General features: G+C 39.5%; 1 protein-coding gene across 1 annotated transcript; it reads right to left on the bottom strand.

Moving 5' to 3' along the window:
- Positions 1 to 571: 571 nt before the first annotated feature.
- Elspbp1 (epididymal sperm binding protein 1) lies at positions 572 to 16,143 on the bottom strand. Its single transcript, XM_020181274.1, has 6 exons — positions 16,074 to 16,143; positions 10,262 to 10,392; positions 9,892 to 9,898; positions 6,525 to 6,671; positions 3,117 to 3,275; positions 572 to 729 (listed from the first exon to the last, which is right to left on the bottom strand). The coding sequence occupies exons 1-6, from the start codon at positions 16,141 to 16,143 to the stop codon at positions 572 to 574; spliced, it is 672 nt and encodes a 223-aa protein (XP_020036863.1).
- Positions 16,144 to 17,630: the final 1,487 nt, after the last annotated feature.

Here is a 17,630-nt window from a genome sequence, read left to right as displayed (position 1 = left end):
GCACTACAGCACCACTCGCTCCCCTGTGCTCAGCTGCCCACTGATTCTGTGTCCTAAAACACCTCTTGCTCCCATTTTCTTTCTTGGTGAATTATTTTACCTGCCTGCAGCAAACCCTACCTTTTCTTCTGGCAGCTACTCAAGGATGGGGTTAAGGGATTAGCAGTATGATGCCATGACTTTTGAGGCCCCACGTAATCCCTTTTCCACATGGTCTTTTCATATCAACTTACAGATTGAGAAATTCCTTATTTCTAATCTTTCATACCTAATGTCTTCCAGACTTACAACTTGGAATACCTTTCTGAGTATTCCCCCCTCCTCTGCCCTCCTCTTGCCATTGAAATCCCAATTTCCTATAGCCTTCTGAGTTGAAAAGTTGCTCCAGTCTTCCTCTGACTATACTTCATCTTTGGAAAGTAGAGCCCGCCTTGCTGGGAAACTCAGTGAATCAGCCACATGGGAAAGGGGCAGATCTCACCTTCCCATCAGCCACATACCCAGGTATGCTACCTATCTCATCTTCATATTAGTGATGCACCTACTTTGGATGCCTGCTTTCACCTGAGCATCAACAATACACCCAGGTGTGGTCCTGGTCATAGTTGTAAGAAGTTGCACACCATAGACGGTTCTGCTGGGATCCTTTGTTCGTGCAGTTAAAATAATTCTTGTTTTTATAAGTGAATGGGAAATGGCAGGGAAAGCCAGGAGACAATGCAGAAATTCCTAGGGAGAAGAAGGATATAGGATAAAGGTTATTCCCTGGGATTTCACACCGTGAAGAGGCTTGGTTTTCACACCCCATCTTAGATTCAATACCCGGTGAATGTGGTGTGTGGCTCTGCTCAGAGGCTTCACTGCTGAGGTGAATCCTGATGGAAAACTAAGTGGCTGGGTTTCCCTCCCATTTGGAAGCTAACACCAAGTTTAAGACTGGGATAAACTTAGGTGGATACAACAGGGAAGAAGGGAAAGTGAAAGTCCTGGATGTTGAGGGAGGAGGAGAATGCTCTATCACCAGGAGGACCAGGGAGTGGAGTGGGAGGCACTTAGAGAACAAATTTACGTGGATCCTCATTTTTTTCATGATTCTGTATTTGCAAATTCGCCTACTTCCTAAAATTTGCAACCCCCAACTGAATATTCATAGTACTTCTGCAGTTGCTTGACAGACAGAGTGTTGAGAACAATGAGTCACCTGACCCAAATGTTTTCCGGGGAGGTGAAGCAAAATGACTCAGCTCATCTGCTGTGAACGAGCACATGGGCTGGTACCATGTTTTTCATGATTTGTTTGTTGGTGATTTCATTGTTTAGAAAAATCCCCTAAGAATACCACAGAATTTCTTACTGGTGCTCCCAAACACAGGAAGGTTGTACGGTACCTTAAGAAGAAAATGTCTGTGTGGGCTAAGTGTCTTTCAATCATGAGTGATAGTTCTGTTGGCTGTGAGCTCAATGTGAATGAATCAACAATAGATGCCAGATAAGTATGTATGCTAATTTTCTTTAAACAGAAATGCACATAAAACAAGAGGATAACACTCCATGCAACAGCTCCAGATACATGCAAGATCCCTAATCAGGGACCAGAGACTCAAATAACACAAAGAAATGGCGTTATGAAGGGAAAGGCTTGTCTCTGAACAAAATGATTCCAAACATGAACCCCGGACCATTGCCTAAGAGTAGATCAGTGAAGACATATTGCAAGTGTTATAGTTTTCTTTCTCTAGGGCTCATCCTTCACCACCTCTCCAAATCCAAATTTGAAACCTTCATTTGGCAAAATGCTTATCCAAAACTTGAAATAAGGCTAAGATATTGTCACAGGACTTTTTAATGACATCCTAGAACATTGTCTGACAAGTCCGTATAAGGGTCATCTGACATTCTAGTTCAGTCAGCGTACTTGTTCTGTAGGTATTTTTGAATTTGTGCATCATATAGTCTTGTCACAAATACTTAATTCTGCCAGTGTAGGTAGAAAACAACTATAGGTGGTCTATAAATGAATGGGCATGCCAATGACCCATGACACTTTATAGATGGGCACTGAAAAAATTTTTTGGCATATTGGGGTTTGAAACTCAGAATCAAATGCTTGATAGGCAAGTGATTTACTACTTGAGCCATGCCTCCAGACTTGAAATTTGAATTTCATAATTCTCAAAATATTATTCTTCTTTTGACTTTTCCCCAAACATATAAAAATGTAAAAGCTTTCTTAGATTAGGGGCTGTGCAAACACAGGCATTAGTCCATATTTGGCTCATCGGTGGAATAGAGTTTGCAGCTCCTTGCTCTGTGTAAGTATAACTGTGTGACTTACTATTTGCTATCAGTTGTAAGTCCAGACTCAGCAGCAGTTAGATATAACTTGGAGGAAATCAGTAAGTTGTGAATAATTTTTGTGCAATAGATATAAATAATTTTCAGTTGATGGACAACTTCAAAGGTTTAATTGTTGCTTAGACGTTAATGGATTTTGTATCTAACTTTGTAATCTCATGTAAACTCAACATTCTGTTCTTCCTGGTCTACATAAACATGGTTACTCATTAATTGTTTTTTTAAGAACCTAAGCATGGGACTGGCAGGGTGAGTCAAGTGATAGAGCACCTGCCTGGCAAGTGTGAGGTCCTGAGTTCAAAATTCCAGTGCCACTACCACCAAAAAAAATCACGTGTTTACTCTGTATTTATATGAGACTTAGGTGTTTAACACAAAAATTTTCATATTATATTAGCACCTTTCTCTTGGAACTTAAAGCCAGGTCAAGTAATGCATTCTCTCTTTTTGTGAGGTCTCTCTGTGTAGCCCATGTTGGCCTGGAACTCCCAATGTAGCCCAGTCTGGCTTTGAACTTGTGATCCCCCTGCCTCAGCCATCTGTGTGCTGAGATTACAGGTGTGAACCACCACATCCCAGTAGAAATACATTCTTGATGCTATTTGTTTATCAGATTCATAAGGCAGGACCCTGTCTTATTCATCCCATACTTCCAGTTCCCAGCACAGTGCCTGACACACAGTAGGACTTTGGAATATGTTTGTTGAGTAAATTAATGGGAGGATCCACCCAGGCCCATCCAGCCCCCTTCCCCAGATTACTTGTGTCAGCACAGATGCTCCACTTTCCATCCTTGTCCATGTTCTCTGTGGTTGGGCACCAGAGCTTGCTGTTTTCATCCTCGATGCATCCTGAAATCACACTATTTCTGTAGATGGAAGGGAAGATGCAAGGCTTGCTGAAGGAATTCCCTCCATATTCTAAAAATGATCACAGAAAGGTGTCAAGAAGAGGAGATGAAAAGGCTTCCATTCATCACACATAAATTGCACCTCACTTTATCTCCTGTGTTGCACTTTCTAAGAAACGTCTCCATGATGTATTGTTTCTGTCTTATGGTAAGTGAGAACCAAAACCATCAACACCCTCACAGCTTACTACACGACCATGACTTTACTATCTGTGATCTTCATCAACTGGGAAATTCTAACCAGGGAAGATAACATTTCAAACAGCTTAATTGTTCATTCAAAGAATTTCCTGGAAAACTTTGAAATAAACATTGGATATGCTTCTGTCACTTAGCATAATATCCTCTAAAGTTATTCATGTTGTTACAAGTGACAGAAATCCCTGCTTTTTAAAGGTTTAATAGTAAGTTCTTGTGTATATATGCCACATTTTATCATTATTTTTTATTGTGTTGTGGGTACATTGTGGCATTTACAAAAGCTCTCACAATGTATCAAATATATCATAGTTAAATTCATCCTCTCCACCATTCTCCTTTATCCCGTCCCCATTCCTAGAATAGTTTCAACAAGTGTCATTTTTCCATTTACATACTTGTGTACACAGTGTTTGCATTATAGTCACCCTCCTACACACTTTCCCCACATTCTCCTCTTCCGCTTAGGTACCAACCCCACCCCACGGGATCTATTCCACCCTCCTGTTCTCTGATGTTGTAAAAAAAATGATATTTTGTTTAAGATAGGTACACAGGGAGTTTCCTTGTGGCACTTCCATGTATATGTGTATTTAACCCGAATTGGTTCAGCTTCTCTATTCTTCTCCTTTCTACTTTAGTCCCCTTCTTATGGTGATTTCAACAGTTTTTAAAATGCTATATTCATTCTTGTATAAGAAGTACCTCAACCATATTCACCTTCTTAACATCCTTCTTTTACACTTAGTGTGACCCCTTAGTGTGACTGTTTTTCATAATATTGCTATATTTGTATTAGGTCTATATTCCACATATGAGAGAAAACATGCATATATGCCACATTTTTAAAAACCCATTCATCTGTCCCTGGGAAGTTAAGTTGTTTCCATATCTTAGCTACCATGAGTAATGCTGCAAGGATTGTGGGGTACAGTATCTGATTTCATTTCCTTTGGTTGTGAAACCAGTGGTATGGCTGGATCATATGGCAGTTCTATTTTTAGTTTTTTGAGGAATCTCTTTACTGTTTCCCATAGTGACTGTACTAATTTACACTCCCACCAGATGTGCATAAAGGTTGTCTTTTCTCCACATCTTTGCCAACATTTATATTTTTAATAACAGCTAACCCATGGGTGTGAGGTGTCATCTCATTGTGGCTAGAATTTGATAAACAAAAATCAATTCATAAACTAATTCACATTCTCACACCAAGAAACCCACCCCAGATCCCAGACCTCATTAATACTCCGCTTTACCCTTTCTGCCCCAAGAAGCCGTTATGACTCTGCCAAAATTACACTCTTCCTTATTTCAGTAAATAATAAACTCAGGCTTCCCTAACCAGTAGACTTTTTCTGCTAGTGGTAGAGGGGAATCCAGGGTTTGACTAAGGGATCAGAGCTTAGAAGAAGTAATGACTAGTGCTTAATAGCACATTTCATGAGATTATACCTCCTGGGATCAAATCACAGCTCTACCACTTACCAACTGAAACTCTCATTTCCCCATCTGTAGAATGGGGCTAATAGTCAAATATACCCCATAGGTTGTTGTGAGAGATACATGAGATTTCATATATCATTCTTAGAACACTGCCTGGCACATAGCAGTGCCTACTCAAAGCTCACAATATTATAATCATTATTTTTTAGCATCCAACATGTCCAAGATCACACAACTAGAAAAAGCAGCCTCAGAATTCTAACTCAGGTCCAACTTCAAAGCCCATGTTTTGATGAGTGGCTCTGATGATAGCAGATGAGAACTCACACTCCTTAGATACCTACTTTGGTATCATGGTAGATTGTGTGAACATAAAGTCCAGTCTTTACAATTGAGCTTGGAAAGCCAGCCTTATCATCCTCATTTGCAAATAAAAAAAGTGATCAAGAGGCTTCACAAATTTCCCAGGGTAATGGGGGAGCCAGAGATAAAGGGAAACTTTGGCTGGACATCTGTCTAGCAATTTATGCAAAATTCTAATCTTTGATCCTGTCTGAATTGTTATAATCTATTACCTTCATCATGGATCTAAAGAGCTTGGATAGCATCCAGGTAAAACAGAAGTTTACATGTTAAGATTATAGCTAAATTACAGTAAGATTTGAAACAATTTAGAACTACACACAATACTATGATTTTAATCATAAAGCTATTAACTCTATCGACCCATCTATTTGCTTTGGAGTTTAAAATGTCAAGGCCATGGGTGTTTTCATTTTAGTACTTAGAGTCAAGAGTAAAGGTGGAGAAAGAGTTGTTCTTGGATGAAATGTTAGATTAAGCATTAGGACACAGTTATGGTGGCATTTAAAATAAGGTTGGTGTAGGGTTATGAACACAATAGCTAGGGTTAGGTTAAATTTTAGATTTTAGATGGGATTATGAATCTTTGAATGCTGAAGGAAAAAACATAACATTTTATGCAAAAATTAATGTGCCCATCAATGAGAGCCTTGCATGCACTGTTATCTCTATGATGGCACTGATGTTTATTAATGAGAGAACATGGGCTTTGGAGCTATATCAACTTGATTCAAATTCTAACCCTGACATGGCTTAGGAGTATGACCTTGACAAACTTAATTTTACTGAGACAACTTACTGAATTGAGGGAGTGGGAAATTGAATCTCCTAGTATCGTTGTGGAAAGATTAAACAGTTAATGTCTACAAAGCTCAAATGAGATGAGAAAAGGCAATGAATGAATATTGGTCATTACAAAGTCAGAATTAGGTATAGAATTAAGATTAGATGTTAAGATGCATTGAAATACAGGCAGAGTCCATCCCTGGATGAAGTCTGGTTACCATCAATTTAGAAACAGAAGTACTCAAAAACCAGTATCAGGACTACAACCCACAGTTTCTGTTGTCAAGACACCTGTTTTCCAAGCTGGCTTTGGGGACTTGAGCATGGCCTCACATTCTTGCTTCTTCTCTGAGAAGACACTCAGTTCCTAGCAATACTTCTCTTCCTTGTCCAGAATTCCCTGTTTGGACCTGTGGTTGTCCCTGTTCCTTCCCACCATGTACCCATCCTGGCTCCCATGGCTCACCATTCTTTTCACAGTACTTCCATTGCTGCGTCTCATCAAAGCTGGAGGTGACTGAACACCACATCTTTCTTATGAAGCTGCCATCAGAGATGCAGCTGTCATAGGTCTTTCCATGAAAGATGAAGGGAAAGATACATCGTGGGTAATCTGTGCAGAACAGAGTTCATAAGTGGCTCAGCTTTCTCTAACCATTCACAGGACAGAGCCATTTTAGCATCAATCAATCAACCACACAGACATCAGGACTGCAAGAGACTTTTTTGGCAGTACTGAAGTTGAACTTAGGGCCTCATGCTTGCTCTGCAGTGCTCTCCAACTTGAACCACTCCGCCAGCCCTGTTTTGTTTTGAATATTTTTGAGATAAGGTCTTGAGAACTATTTGCCTGAATGGCTTGGAACCGAGATCCTCCTGATCTCTGTCTCCTGAGTAGCTAAGATTACGGGTATGAGCCATCAGCTCCTGGCTGCAAGAGACTTTATGCATTCATTTTCTCAAGAATTTGTGAAGCTCACTCCTCATCCTTCTATCTTCAAAGCTTCTCCAGAAGGGCACCTGACCTCTCCCAGAATCCTCTCACCTGCTGAGCAAACATTGACGTAGTATCTTGAAAGTACATTGGTTATAATCACAAATACACCTACAGGATTAAAGTCAAGACTATGACTCTTGATAGTTTATGATCTACAGAAAAATCCAAGATCTTTATTTGGATTTTTGAGACAGGGTCTCACTATGTAGCCCAGGCTGTTCTGGAACTAAAGATGTGATTCCTCAGCCTCCTAAGTACTGGGATTACAGACATGGCCCAAAGTCAAGATCTTGACCTACAAAAAATTCTTGAGGTTACTAAAAAAAGTCAACGAAGTTAAATATAGTAAAGTTATTATCCAGGTGTTTGCACCTTCTTGTGATTTATATGAATAGACTGAATTTCCCACCAAAATGTAGTACAAAGAACGCAGTTTCTGATAATATATTTGTAGTGGGAGGATTGACTCGCAGGCAACAGGAGAATCAGAGACACTATTTGGGAGTGGTGGAGGAGCTGTCATAGATAAAGGGGCTCTCTGAACAGGTGACATGGAAAAACAAGCCATGCAAAAGCCTAGGGAAGTGAGGTCTAGGTAGAGGGTATAAGAGTGTGAGGAGTTCAAAGATGGAAGAAGATTGGGATATTCAGGAAATATGATAGCACTGGAGCTCAACAGGCAAAGAAGGGACCCACAGCTAAGGACAGATTGGGAAAAGTGACATGGAGCTTTGCATACCAAGGTGGGAGGTTTTTCCTGCAGGGTGGTGCTCAGCATGGAGTGGTTTGAGCAGAGACATAGCCACACTTACCTTCATTGTCTAAAAAGGTCTATGGCTGATATGGGGGGAATAGATTTGAGGGGGTGAGAAGGGATTTTCGGAGACCTCTTAGTAAATTATTATGGCAAAAAAATTGAGTGTTTTGGAAGGGTGGTGAGAGGCTGGAGTTTGGATCTATTTTGAAGACAAAACTAATAGGCTAGCTGGTGAATTGGAGAGAAATGAGAACTGGGGTGACTTCTATTTTCTGACTTGTGCAGTGGTTTTATTCTTACTGAAGAAGTCAGTAATTACCAAAATTTTTGTATCTACATAGCACTATATTGCTAGTTACATATATGTCTTGAATTTGCATGTCTGGACAGTATCTATTTCTGACCTCCCTATTTCACCCATGAAGTGAGATGGGGAGATATCTCCCAGATGGTATGATTTAGAACCCGTTGTTGTCATGGAAGTCTAAGATATTAAAACTGTTAAATGGAAATTCTAATCTTACCTCTGCTAGAAAATTGATAGGACTTGAGTTTGGGGCATCAGGACTTTTGAAAGAACAGGTCTGACTCAACTATTCAGATGATCATTTTTCTATTAATAAGGTTGCCTTCAAAATCTGTTTTATTCTGGATGATATTTTGCAATGCAAAAAATGTATGCTCCCACCATTGAATTAAAAAACAAATCTAGGAGAAGGAAAGATGCCATTTATGCATTCAAAGGAAAGTACACGAGTCAGAGGCCATAGCCGTGGGGAGGAGATTCAAAAAGGAAACCTAACAAGGATTAGGTAATTTGGCTGAAAGAAGTTTCGTCAAACACGGGTTGTTCAATTCCTTAACTCATTCCAAACAATGAAAGAGTGGAAATTAACATGTCTAGGCCCTGATGGACTATGTATACACACTTTTGGAATGGTTTTCCTGTCCTCTTTATGTCTTAAGCATATATTGAGAACTTTTTTCCAACACAAAGAAAAATAAGGAGCCAAGGATGGTGGCTGACACCTGGAATCCTAGCTACTAGGGAAGTAGAAATCCAGAGGACAGAGGATGAGGCACAAAGTTTGAGAGATCCAATCTCGACCAACAAAAGTTGGGTGAGGTGGTAAGCAGCTGTCCTTCCATCTAACACAGGAAGTGTAAATAGGACGATTGTGGTCCAGGCTGCCTGGGCATAAAACAAGACCCTATCTCCAAAATAATCAAAGGAAAAATCAAAGAAAAGAGTGTCTGCCTAACAAGCACAGGGCCCTGATTTCAAAACCCATATCATCAAAAAAATAAAAAGAACAAAGAAAAGGAAAGTTCTACTTCAAACGTGTTGTTAAGCCATTGATTTGCATTGTTTGAACTAGAGTGATAATTTCCAACGGTGAGGATACTGCTTTTAGATTTTGGTGTTCCCCCTCCCATGTATAGGGGCACTTTTTGTAATCATGTTTAGCTCTTATAATAGTTTCTTCTTAAAGAAGAAGAGTGACAAGCTTCTCTCTTCTTTTTAACATTTCCTCTTAGTTATGATCATGTGTACTTATTACTTTACTATAAAATTTTCTATTAAGGAATTATGTTGATTTATTTTGGAATTATGAGTATAGATATGTAATTTTGTTTGTAAAATTGCATTCAGGATAATGAAAGTGTTGTTATCATATATTTATCTTAAAGGGGGTGGATTTTAAGACTCAAGAACAATGATATCAGGGAAAAGTAAATCCTAAATATTCAAAAGCTGGATATTAGCAGGAACAACTTGTCCAAAACTAGGTTACTGGTTAAAACATACTAAATGTCTTTTGTCTCTATGCATAAAAATATCAGGAATCATGTCATTGTCAAAAATGCTTTGGACTTTGAAGTCCAAATGATGTTATCACCATTAACATTATTACCCATTACAGCTTGAAAATCCCTAATCTAAAAATATTAAATCTGAAATCTTAAATGCTCTAAAACCCAAAGTGTTTCAGGTACCAACGTGGTGCTACAAATAGAAAATTCCACACCTGACTTTAAGCATCCAAAACACAGGTGCATTAAAATATATAAAATTACCTTCAGGCTCTAGTGTTTAAGAAGTGTCAATGAATTTGGGTCCCACCTCCAGCATATCTCATTTTATACATTGTAAACACTCTAAAATATGAAAAAATCTGAAAGATTTTTTTCTGGCCCCAAGCATTTTGGGTAAAGGAAACTCATCATGTATTAGTATTCAGTGTTTACCAACTCTTTAGTATTTTCCATACAAAAATACATTTAATCATTTGTCTGCAAAAATATAATCACATCAGACATATTCATAGATTCTGTTTTGTAATCATCCCAATTCAGAAGCCTGAGGACCTTGGCCAGGAAACATAACTGTGAAAAATAAATACGAGAAATCCCCCACTCTGTAGCATCTTGCCACTCACCTTTCTACCAAGCAATACTTCCATCTGCCATCATAAACTGCTCGGGTTGAACACCAAGGGAAGAAGCCACCAGTTTTGGTGCAAGTGAAGTAAACAGATCCCTTGTAGGTGAAAGGAAAGACACATGCCTCTATGTTTTCTGAAGATAAAACACAAAGGGACAATCACAATGAATGAGGCAAGACTGCATCCTGGTTTACCTCTTGCTTTGGTCTGAATGTTTGTGTCCATCTAAAAGTCATAGATTGGAATCATAACCCTCAAGGTGAGAGTATTAGGATGTGAAGCCTTTGGGTTTCTTTGGGGGGGGTGGCACTGGGAACTGAACTGAATGCCTCTTGCTTGCTCTCCAGGTGCTCTACCGCTTGAACCATGTATCAGACCTTTTAAGAGGTGGAGCCTTTGAGAGGTGATTGGCTCATAAAAGTAAACCAGAGAGATAAAATTATAGTGAGGAGACACCATCTCTGAACCCTAGAGGAGGGCCCTCGTCAGACACTGAATCTGCTGATGACTTGATCTTGGATGTTTCAACTTCCAAAACTGAAACAAATACAATTTCCATTGTACATAAGCCACTAGTCTATGGTATTGTGTTATAGTAGTCTATTGTGTTAAAGTGGTCTTAAGGCTGCACACCTAGGATGAGCGTCCAACTTCCTCATGACATGTAAGAGTAGATCCAGTTTGGGGAGGAGGGATGGGGGTGCAGCTCAAGTGGGAGAGCACCTGCCTAGCAAGCACAAGGCCCTGAGTTTAGAGAGACAGGGGAGAGATGGGGGAGGTAAGGAGGAGGAGGAAGAATTGGGAAAGAGTTTCATATATACAATGAAGGCAACCAAAATATATTATTCCTCCTGACCACTCTTTCTCAATGTTGCATGAGATATATTTTGGTGGACAAGATCACATTAAGTAATATAGGAACACACATTAAGTAATTTTGAAGTCAGAACAAAATCAACCTTTACCAATGATCTTTTCAATCCTCCTGATTACACAAAAGAGGAAGATTCAGTTTAATGCTGATATTTCTATTTCTATGCTGACATCTCTAATACTTATTAATTTCCCTTTAAAAAACAAGAGGGAAGGACTCAGCTCAAAGCCTTATTTGGAGATAGTAACTAGAGGAATTTAATAATAGGCTTTTTCAGTGTTTACTTTTATTTTTACTTCCTACATATGGAAAGTAGTAGTGCTTTGTTGTTACAAAACTGATTAATTTGTGAAAGTAAAGAAAAGGGAGCAAGTTTAAGGAAAAATGTTGAGTAAGTAATAGTGTTGGTGGGATGTAGGTGTATCTTACAGTTACTCATCCAAGTTACATCCTATGGCACTTAGGTCTGGAAAACATAACCCTTGATTTCTTTTTATTATTCTGTAAGAACTTCATCTTTTACTCAATGTGTCCCCAGAACCCACAGAAGTAACTTTTGCTTATAGTAGATGCTCAAGAAACAACCTACAAAGAAGTCAGGCTGTAGTTCAGTGGTAAAGTGCTTGCCTAGCATGCACAATGCCCTGGATTTGATCCACAGCATTGCAAAAAAAAAGAAGGAGAAGAAGAATCAAGGAAACAACTGACAGAATTAAATAAGTTTGAAAGTGCCACACAAAATATAGTTAAGTGGGTTTCTTTAATAAAAGACTCCTCAGACAAGTTAATATTGCAAATGCAAGGTGAAATACAGAAAATATGAGGTTATGTTTTTTTAAACCACTCAATAGTACTAAAGACTCAAGGTCCCCAAAACACACAATGCTGTTCTAGCCCAAATTTCTCATGACATAAAGACCCACATGATGCAAGGAATAATTTAAAGTTAATACCCTTTTTTGGAGCCAAACTAGAATGCTTCCAAGCTCAGCTTTCTCATATGCTAGTTTGGGATCACAACTTCCCTTCTTGCCCTCTTCTTCTTTTCTCTCTTAGTAGGATACTATGATTCTCTAATTGCATATGCAATAGATTGTGGATAGAAATGATGTCTGATGTTTGCTTCCTGGCTCAAAATAAGTCCCAAGGAGTCCTCTGTTCTATTGTTCTCCTCTGTCTTCTGGATGAATTGGAGCAGCAGTTCTCAATAGAGAAAGAGAGGTAATTATTACCCCCTCTAGGGACATTAGATGATTTTTGGAGACATTTTTAGTAGTACTGGTGTTTGAAGTCAGGGCTTTGAACTTGCTAGGTAGGTGTTCTACCACTTGAGCCATACCTCCAGCCTAGAAACGTTTTTAGTTGTTAAATTTGGTGGTGGAAGGAGGTTGGTAGCTGGGCTCTAGCAACTATCACACACAGGCCAGAAATGATACTCAACTTCCTACAATGCACAGGAAAGATCCCAAGAGGGATGAACCACCTGGCCCCAAATGTCAACATGGCCAAGTTGGGAAACTCTGAGAAAGAGGACTGCACAGAAAGAGGACTGCACAGAAAGAACACTGAATCCCTGGGGGATACTAAAGACAAATGCAGAATGACTTTGTTCTATCAATACCAGTATAAAAGGTTTTGCATTGAACATTCATATTAAACTGTTAGATGAACTTGACATGAACCTCTAGTGAGTTAAGTCACTTACATTATAGGGTTGTTATAAAAGTTGCTCCTCTACCAATACTGATGGACAAGACATGCTTTCTGTCTTCATGCTTGATAATTTAGTCACCCTTTCCCTTGTTTGGGGTGAGATTCCTACTCTACATGACCTGTTGAAGGACTGACTGGTAGAGAGTGGAGAAAAGAAACTTCCATCTCCAAGTATCACCAAAAGATTGATGCATTTAAAGATTCTTAAATAACACAGCATTTCCCACATCTGGGTCTCAGAAATGTTGGGTCTTGTTATGAAGTTTAAATCTGGAAAGTACTTAGAAGAATACTTGGAGCATGGCTTCTGCTAAACAAATATTAGCTGTCTCCACCAGCACAACCACCATCATCATCGTCAATATTTTTCTCACAATGACAGCCACCACTGAATATATGGAATTTTGTGGTGAGGCAGGAGGGCAGATGCCCTGTGCATGGAATTAAGATTATCCTTAGGAGTTGTCGGTAAGAATCCACACATAATGAATACTATTAGCCATCTGTACAGAAATCCACCAGATGGCTTAATCTTCTTAACTAGGCCACAATCCTCCATAATCCAGATCCTGGTGACCTGCTTGTTCTCACTCTCCGATTAACATCTCTTTGACCTTATCCTCTGCTCTCTCTTGTCTTTGGGGTTTTGCTTGTGTCCTTCATCCTACTCTGAATGCCTTTCTTCTCTTCCTGGCTTTATCCCCTGCTCCCTACCCATGAAGTCTTGGTTTAGTCTGCACCAACACTCTTCCTCACACTTACAGTACTCAGAGAAAATCTATATAAATGCACTTACCAATTTAAAAATATCTGTATATCCCATTCGCATTCATTGTGGACTCTCTGAGTGAAAGGCGTAATCCTGAGTGGATTTTATTTATTCCTGACTTCTTGGTCCATAATACAGAGCCTGAAAATTAGGTGTTATTCAGTAAACATGTACTGAATAGATGTGTTTGTAAGTATGTGCAGAGAGGACTTAGGGTTACAGAGTTCGCCCATAGGAATGTGGGTGTGGTCCTCAGGGAGGCATGACCAAAAAGAGACTATAACTAGGAAATCTGACACTCCATCAAGTAAACTGTTCCTTATCTTAATGAACTATGGGTTTCTAACCTTTTAGGGACTTAGAACCCAAAACTTCTTTCTAGGAAAATACTTATATGCTCTTGTAGTTGTGAGAAGGTTGTGTGTTCACCACAATCAGCTTCACTTTCTTCCCAAATGCGCTGCTAGACTACATTTCCAAGACTTGCTTGCAGCTAAGTGTCTAGTGGATGTGGAGGGAAGTTCTGTATGGTAATTCCAGCCTAGCCAAGAACAAAACCAAAAAATAAACTCTCCTCCAAGGTCCCCCAGACTCTTGGCCTTTATCTCTCATCTCAAAGCAAAGAATCCTCAGAGAATGCTGAGTCCTCAGGGGTTGGTGGAACTCTAAGATGGAAAGATCTTGGATCCCTGAATGACCTCTTGGAATATTACCTGCAGTCCAGGTGTAAGCACCCTCACTGGACTTTGCAGGGGTGTGTCAGTCAATTTTATATTACTATAACAAATACCCAAAATATTCAACTTATCAAGAGAAAAGGTTAGTTTGAGCTCTGAGTTTCAAAAGTTCCAGTCCATGACTGATTGACTCCATTGCCTTCAGGTCTGAGGTGGAGCAGCACATAATGTTAGGATTGTGTGCAACAGCAAAACCACCCACCTCATGGACAGGAAGTGAAAGAGAGTGAAGAAGGGGCTGGAGTCTCATAATCCCCTTCAAGGTCATGCCCCCAATGACCTGAAGGTCTCCCCAAAGGCCCTACTACTTAAAGTCTCTACCACTTCCCAACAGCACCATGGACTGAGGACCAAGCCTTCAACTCATGGACCATTGGAGGATGTTTAAGATCTAAACCATAGGAAGGAAATAGAAAAGTTTTCATGTTAAGCTCCTGATTGTTTGTTTATTTTGCAGCACTGGGGTTTGAACTCGGGGCCTTCATGTTGAGCCACTCCAGCAGCCATTTTGTTTGTGATGGTTTTATTAGGATAAGGCCTTGCAAACTATTTTCCCAGGGTGGCTTGAAGCTGTGATCCTCCTGATCTCTGTCTCCTGAATAGCTATGATTACAGGCATGAGCCACCAGCTCCCAGCTGTTTGTTACAATAAACTATTCTCACTACCATGATAAATATACATATTTTAGAATACAAATTCAGGATTTTGTGTACTATTAAACCCAGATTAGGAATCTCTGAAATACAGAACATGATCTTTGAAGACCTTACATGTCTGGATATGTGAGTGTTTCTTGAAGTTTAACCAAAGGAAAAGGCCTTTGTCAGGAAGAAAAGGGGTGTAATTGTGAAGAATGTCCTAGCAGGGCTTGAGTGAGCTATATAAAACCAAAGCCTCTCGGATCTGTTTACATGCTTACCATAATATCTTTTGGTGGCTAATTTACACTCCTAGATACATTAGGGGTATAATTAGGGAACTCAAGTTTGGTTCTGAGGGCAAAAATTTTATTATTCTCTCTCTCTCTCTCTCTCTCTCTCTCTCTCTCTCTCTCTCTCTCTCTCTCTCTCGTTTGAACTCAGGTCCTTGTGCTTGCTAGGCAGGTGCTCTTCCACTTGAATCATACCCCCATCCTCTTTTTTTGCTTTAGTTATTTTTCAGGTAGGATCTTGAATATTTTTCCAAAGGCCAGCCTCGGAACATAACCCTCCTACATATGACCTCCCAATGTAACTGAGATGACAGGTGCATGCCATCACATCCAGATTGTTGGTTGAGATGGAGTCTTGCTAACTTTTTGCTGGGCTGGCCTTGAACTGTGATCCTCCTGATCTTGCCTCCAAGGAGCTGAGATTATAGGTATAACTTACTGCACCCAGCATGGCCTCTTTTTTTTTTTAATCAACCTATTCACATTCCACACACACAATATGCTGGGCATTATGAAAGATGCTTGTGCCCAATATTTCATTAAATCTTCAAAATAATCCCAGGAAGTAAATGCCATTATTTGCATTTCACAGAGTAGGAACTGACATCAAAGAGGCTACATGGCTTGGTCAAGATCACAGAGAAAATAAGACATAAATGCAGGATCTAAACCCTAGGGCTATCTGAGATCTCTGCTAAGCCTTCCCCACCCTACATAGATCCAGTAATCTTGACTTCAGACCATTTTCCAAGTTTCTAAATCCTCCCCATCGTTTTCCAATATACTCACCCCCACTTGTCTCATAGGAATAGAGGAGGAAGGTTGTCCATCCCAACAGATAACTGGACCATTGATTCATCTTAGCTGACCTCTTCTCACTGGACTGAAGGAAGACAAATATTTTACTCTCACAGGTCCCCTGCTTCTTGCCACTAACTTCTAAACTCAATGTCATATGTGCCATTTTTCTTTCCATCCACAAATAATAATTAAAAATAACTTCCATAAATGGCATCATGGAGAGGCAGTTATGATGAGAAGAATAAGAAATTAAGCATGTGTTGAACATATGCCAGATTCCAGGCTAAATAGTTCAACACACTTTATGCTAGTTGGTTCTCATAAATCCAACAATAGATTTTTACACCCCTATTTACACAGGAGGAAACTGTGTTTACACCATGAGGAATTGCAGAGCCTAGATTTTATTATGATTTGAGAAAGTAGTTACTTTGCAAAATTATTGATTATACAAAATAATGGGTTTCATTATGATGTTTTCATACTTCCATGCTATGTACTTCAATTATATTCATCCTTCTCTCACCTTCTCTTGTCTTCCTCCTGCCTCTTTTTCTTTCCCAGTCCCACCAAGTAGACTCCCCTTCTAAATTCACATCTGTCTTAAAAACCTAGACTCTGCATATGAGCAAAAGTGTGACATTTGTCTTTCTGAGTCTGGTTTATTTCACTTAACATGATAATTGATGTTCAGTTCTATCCACTTTTCTGAAAACAACATAAATTCATTCTTTTTTATGACTGATTAATACTCCATTATGTATATTCACATTTTTATCTTTTCATTGGTTTCTGGGTACCTAAGCTAATTCTATTGTTTGGCTATTGTGAATAGTGCTGCTATAAACATGGGTGTGCAGATATCTCTATTGAATAATGACTTTCATTCCTTTGGATATATGCCCAGGTGTGGTACAGCAGGGTCATACAGTAGGATTTTTTTAGTTCTTAACCATCGTGCATATGATACTGCCTCCAGGCTGAGCCTGGGACCCAATGTGTGCCAAAAATTCATAAAATTGTATCATCATTCACAATAAGACATCTCCAGCCAAATTTTGTTTCTAAGTGTTACACTTTTATTTTCATCTGCTTCCTGGACAGGCCCATCTAAGAGTCTCTCAAGTACCTCAATTTCCAAGATTAGGCTTTTGATACACAAACCAAAGTATGAGCTGTTATTTCTTCATCTTCAGCTCATATGTTGATAGTTCCTGCCTCTCAGGATAGCTACAAGCATTCACACAAACCCTGATGTGAAATGCTGTTAAATTATAAAGTGCTGGTTGCATCTATGAATTATTAAAGCAATGGTCAGGACAGCTCAGGAGAAACATCCTATGGCACTAACTAAACCCCACATCTGGATCACAGACCAGGAATCAAAAATCCAAAGCTACCATTCAGTCCTCCAACAGGTAGGTGGTGCCACTGAGCACATAATTGCCTGTTTAACTGCAGTATGTCCTTTCTAGCTACCCACGATGTGACTCCCAATGTGAAACTTTGCTGTCCCTGTCTCCTCTCAATGTTCTATCAGTCATT

The sequence above is a fragment of the Castor canadensis genome, chromosome 16, assembly GCF_047511655.1.
Source record: "Castor canadensis chromosome 16, mCasCan1.hap1v2, whole genome shotgun sequence".
Classification (NCBI taxonomy): Eukaryota; Metazoa; Chordata; class Mammalia; order Rodentia; family Castoridae; genus Castor; species Castor canadensis.
The sequence above is the reverse complement of the archived record's forward strand: the minus strand, read 5'-3'. Positions and strand labels throughout refer to the sequence as shown.

What these genes read in the sequence shown, in the direction of transcription:
- Elspbp1 (XM_020181274.1), bottom strand. Translation starts at nt 16,143, where the DNA reads ATGAATCAATGGTCCAGTTATCTGTTGGGATGGACAACCTTCCTCCTC. An exon ending in TTCCTATGAGACAAGTGGGG is followed by an intron (nt 10,393 to 16,073) that starts GTGAGTATATTG and finishes TTTTATCTTCAG; the next exon opens with AAAACATAGAGGCATGTGTC. An exon ending in GAGCATCTGTGCTGACACAA is followed by an intron (nt 730 to 3,116) that starts GTAATCTGGGGA and finishes TCTTCTCCCTAG; the next exon opens with GAATTTCTGCATTGTCTCCT.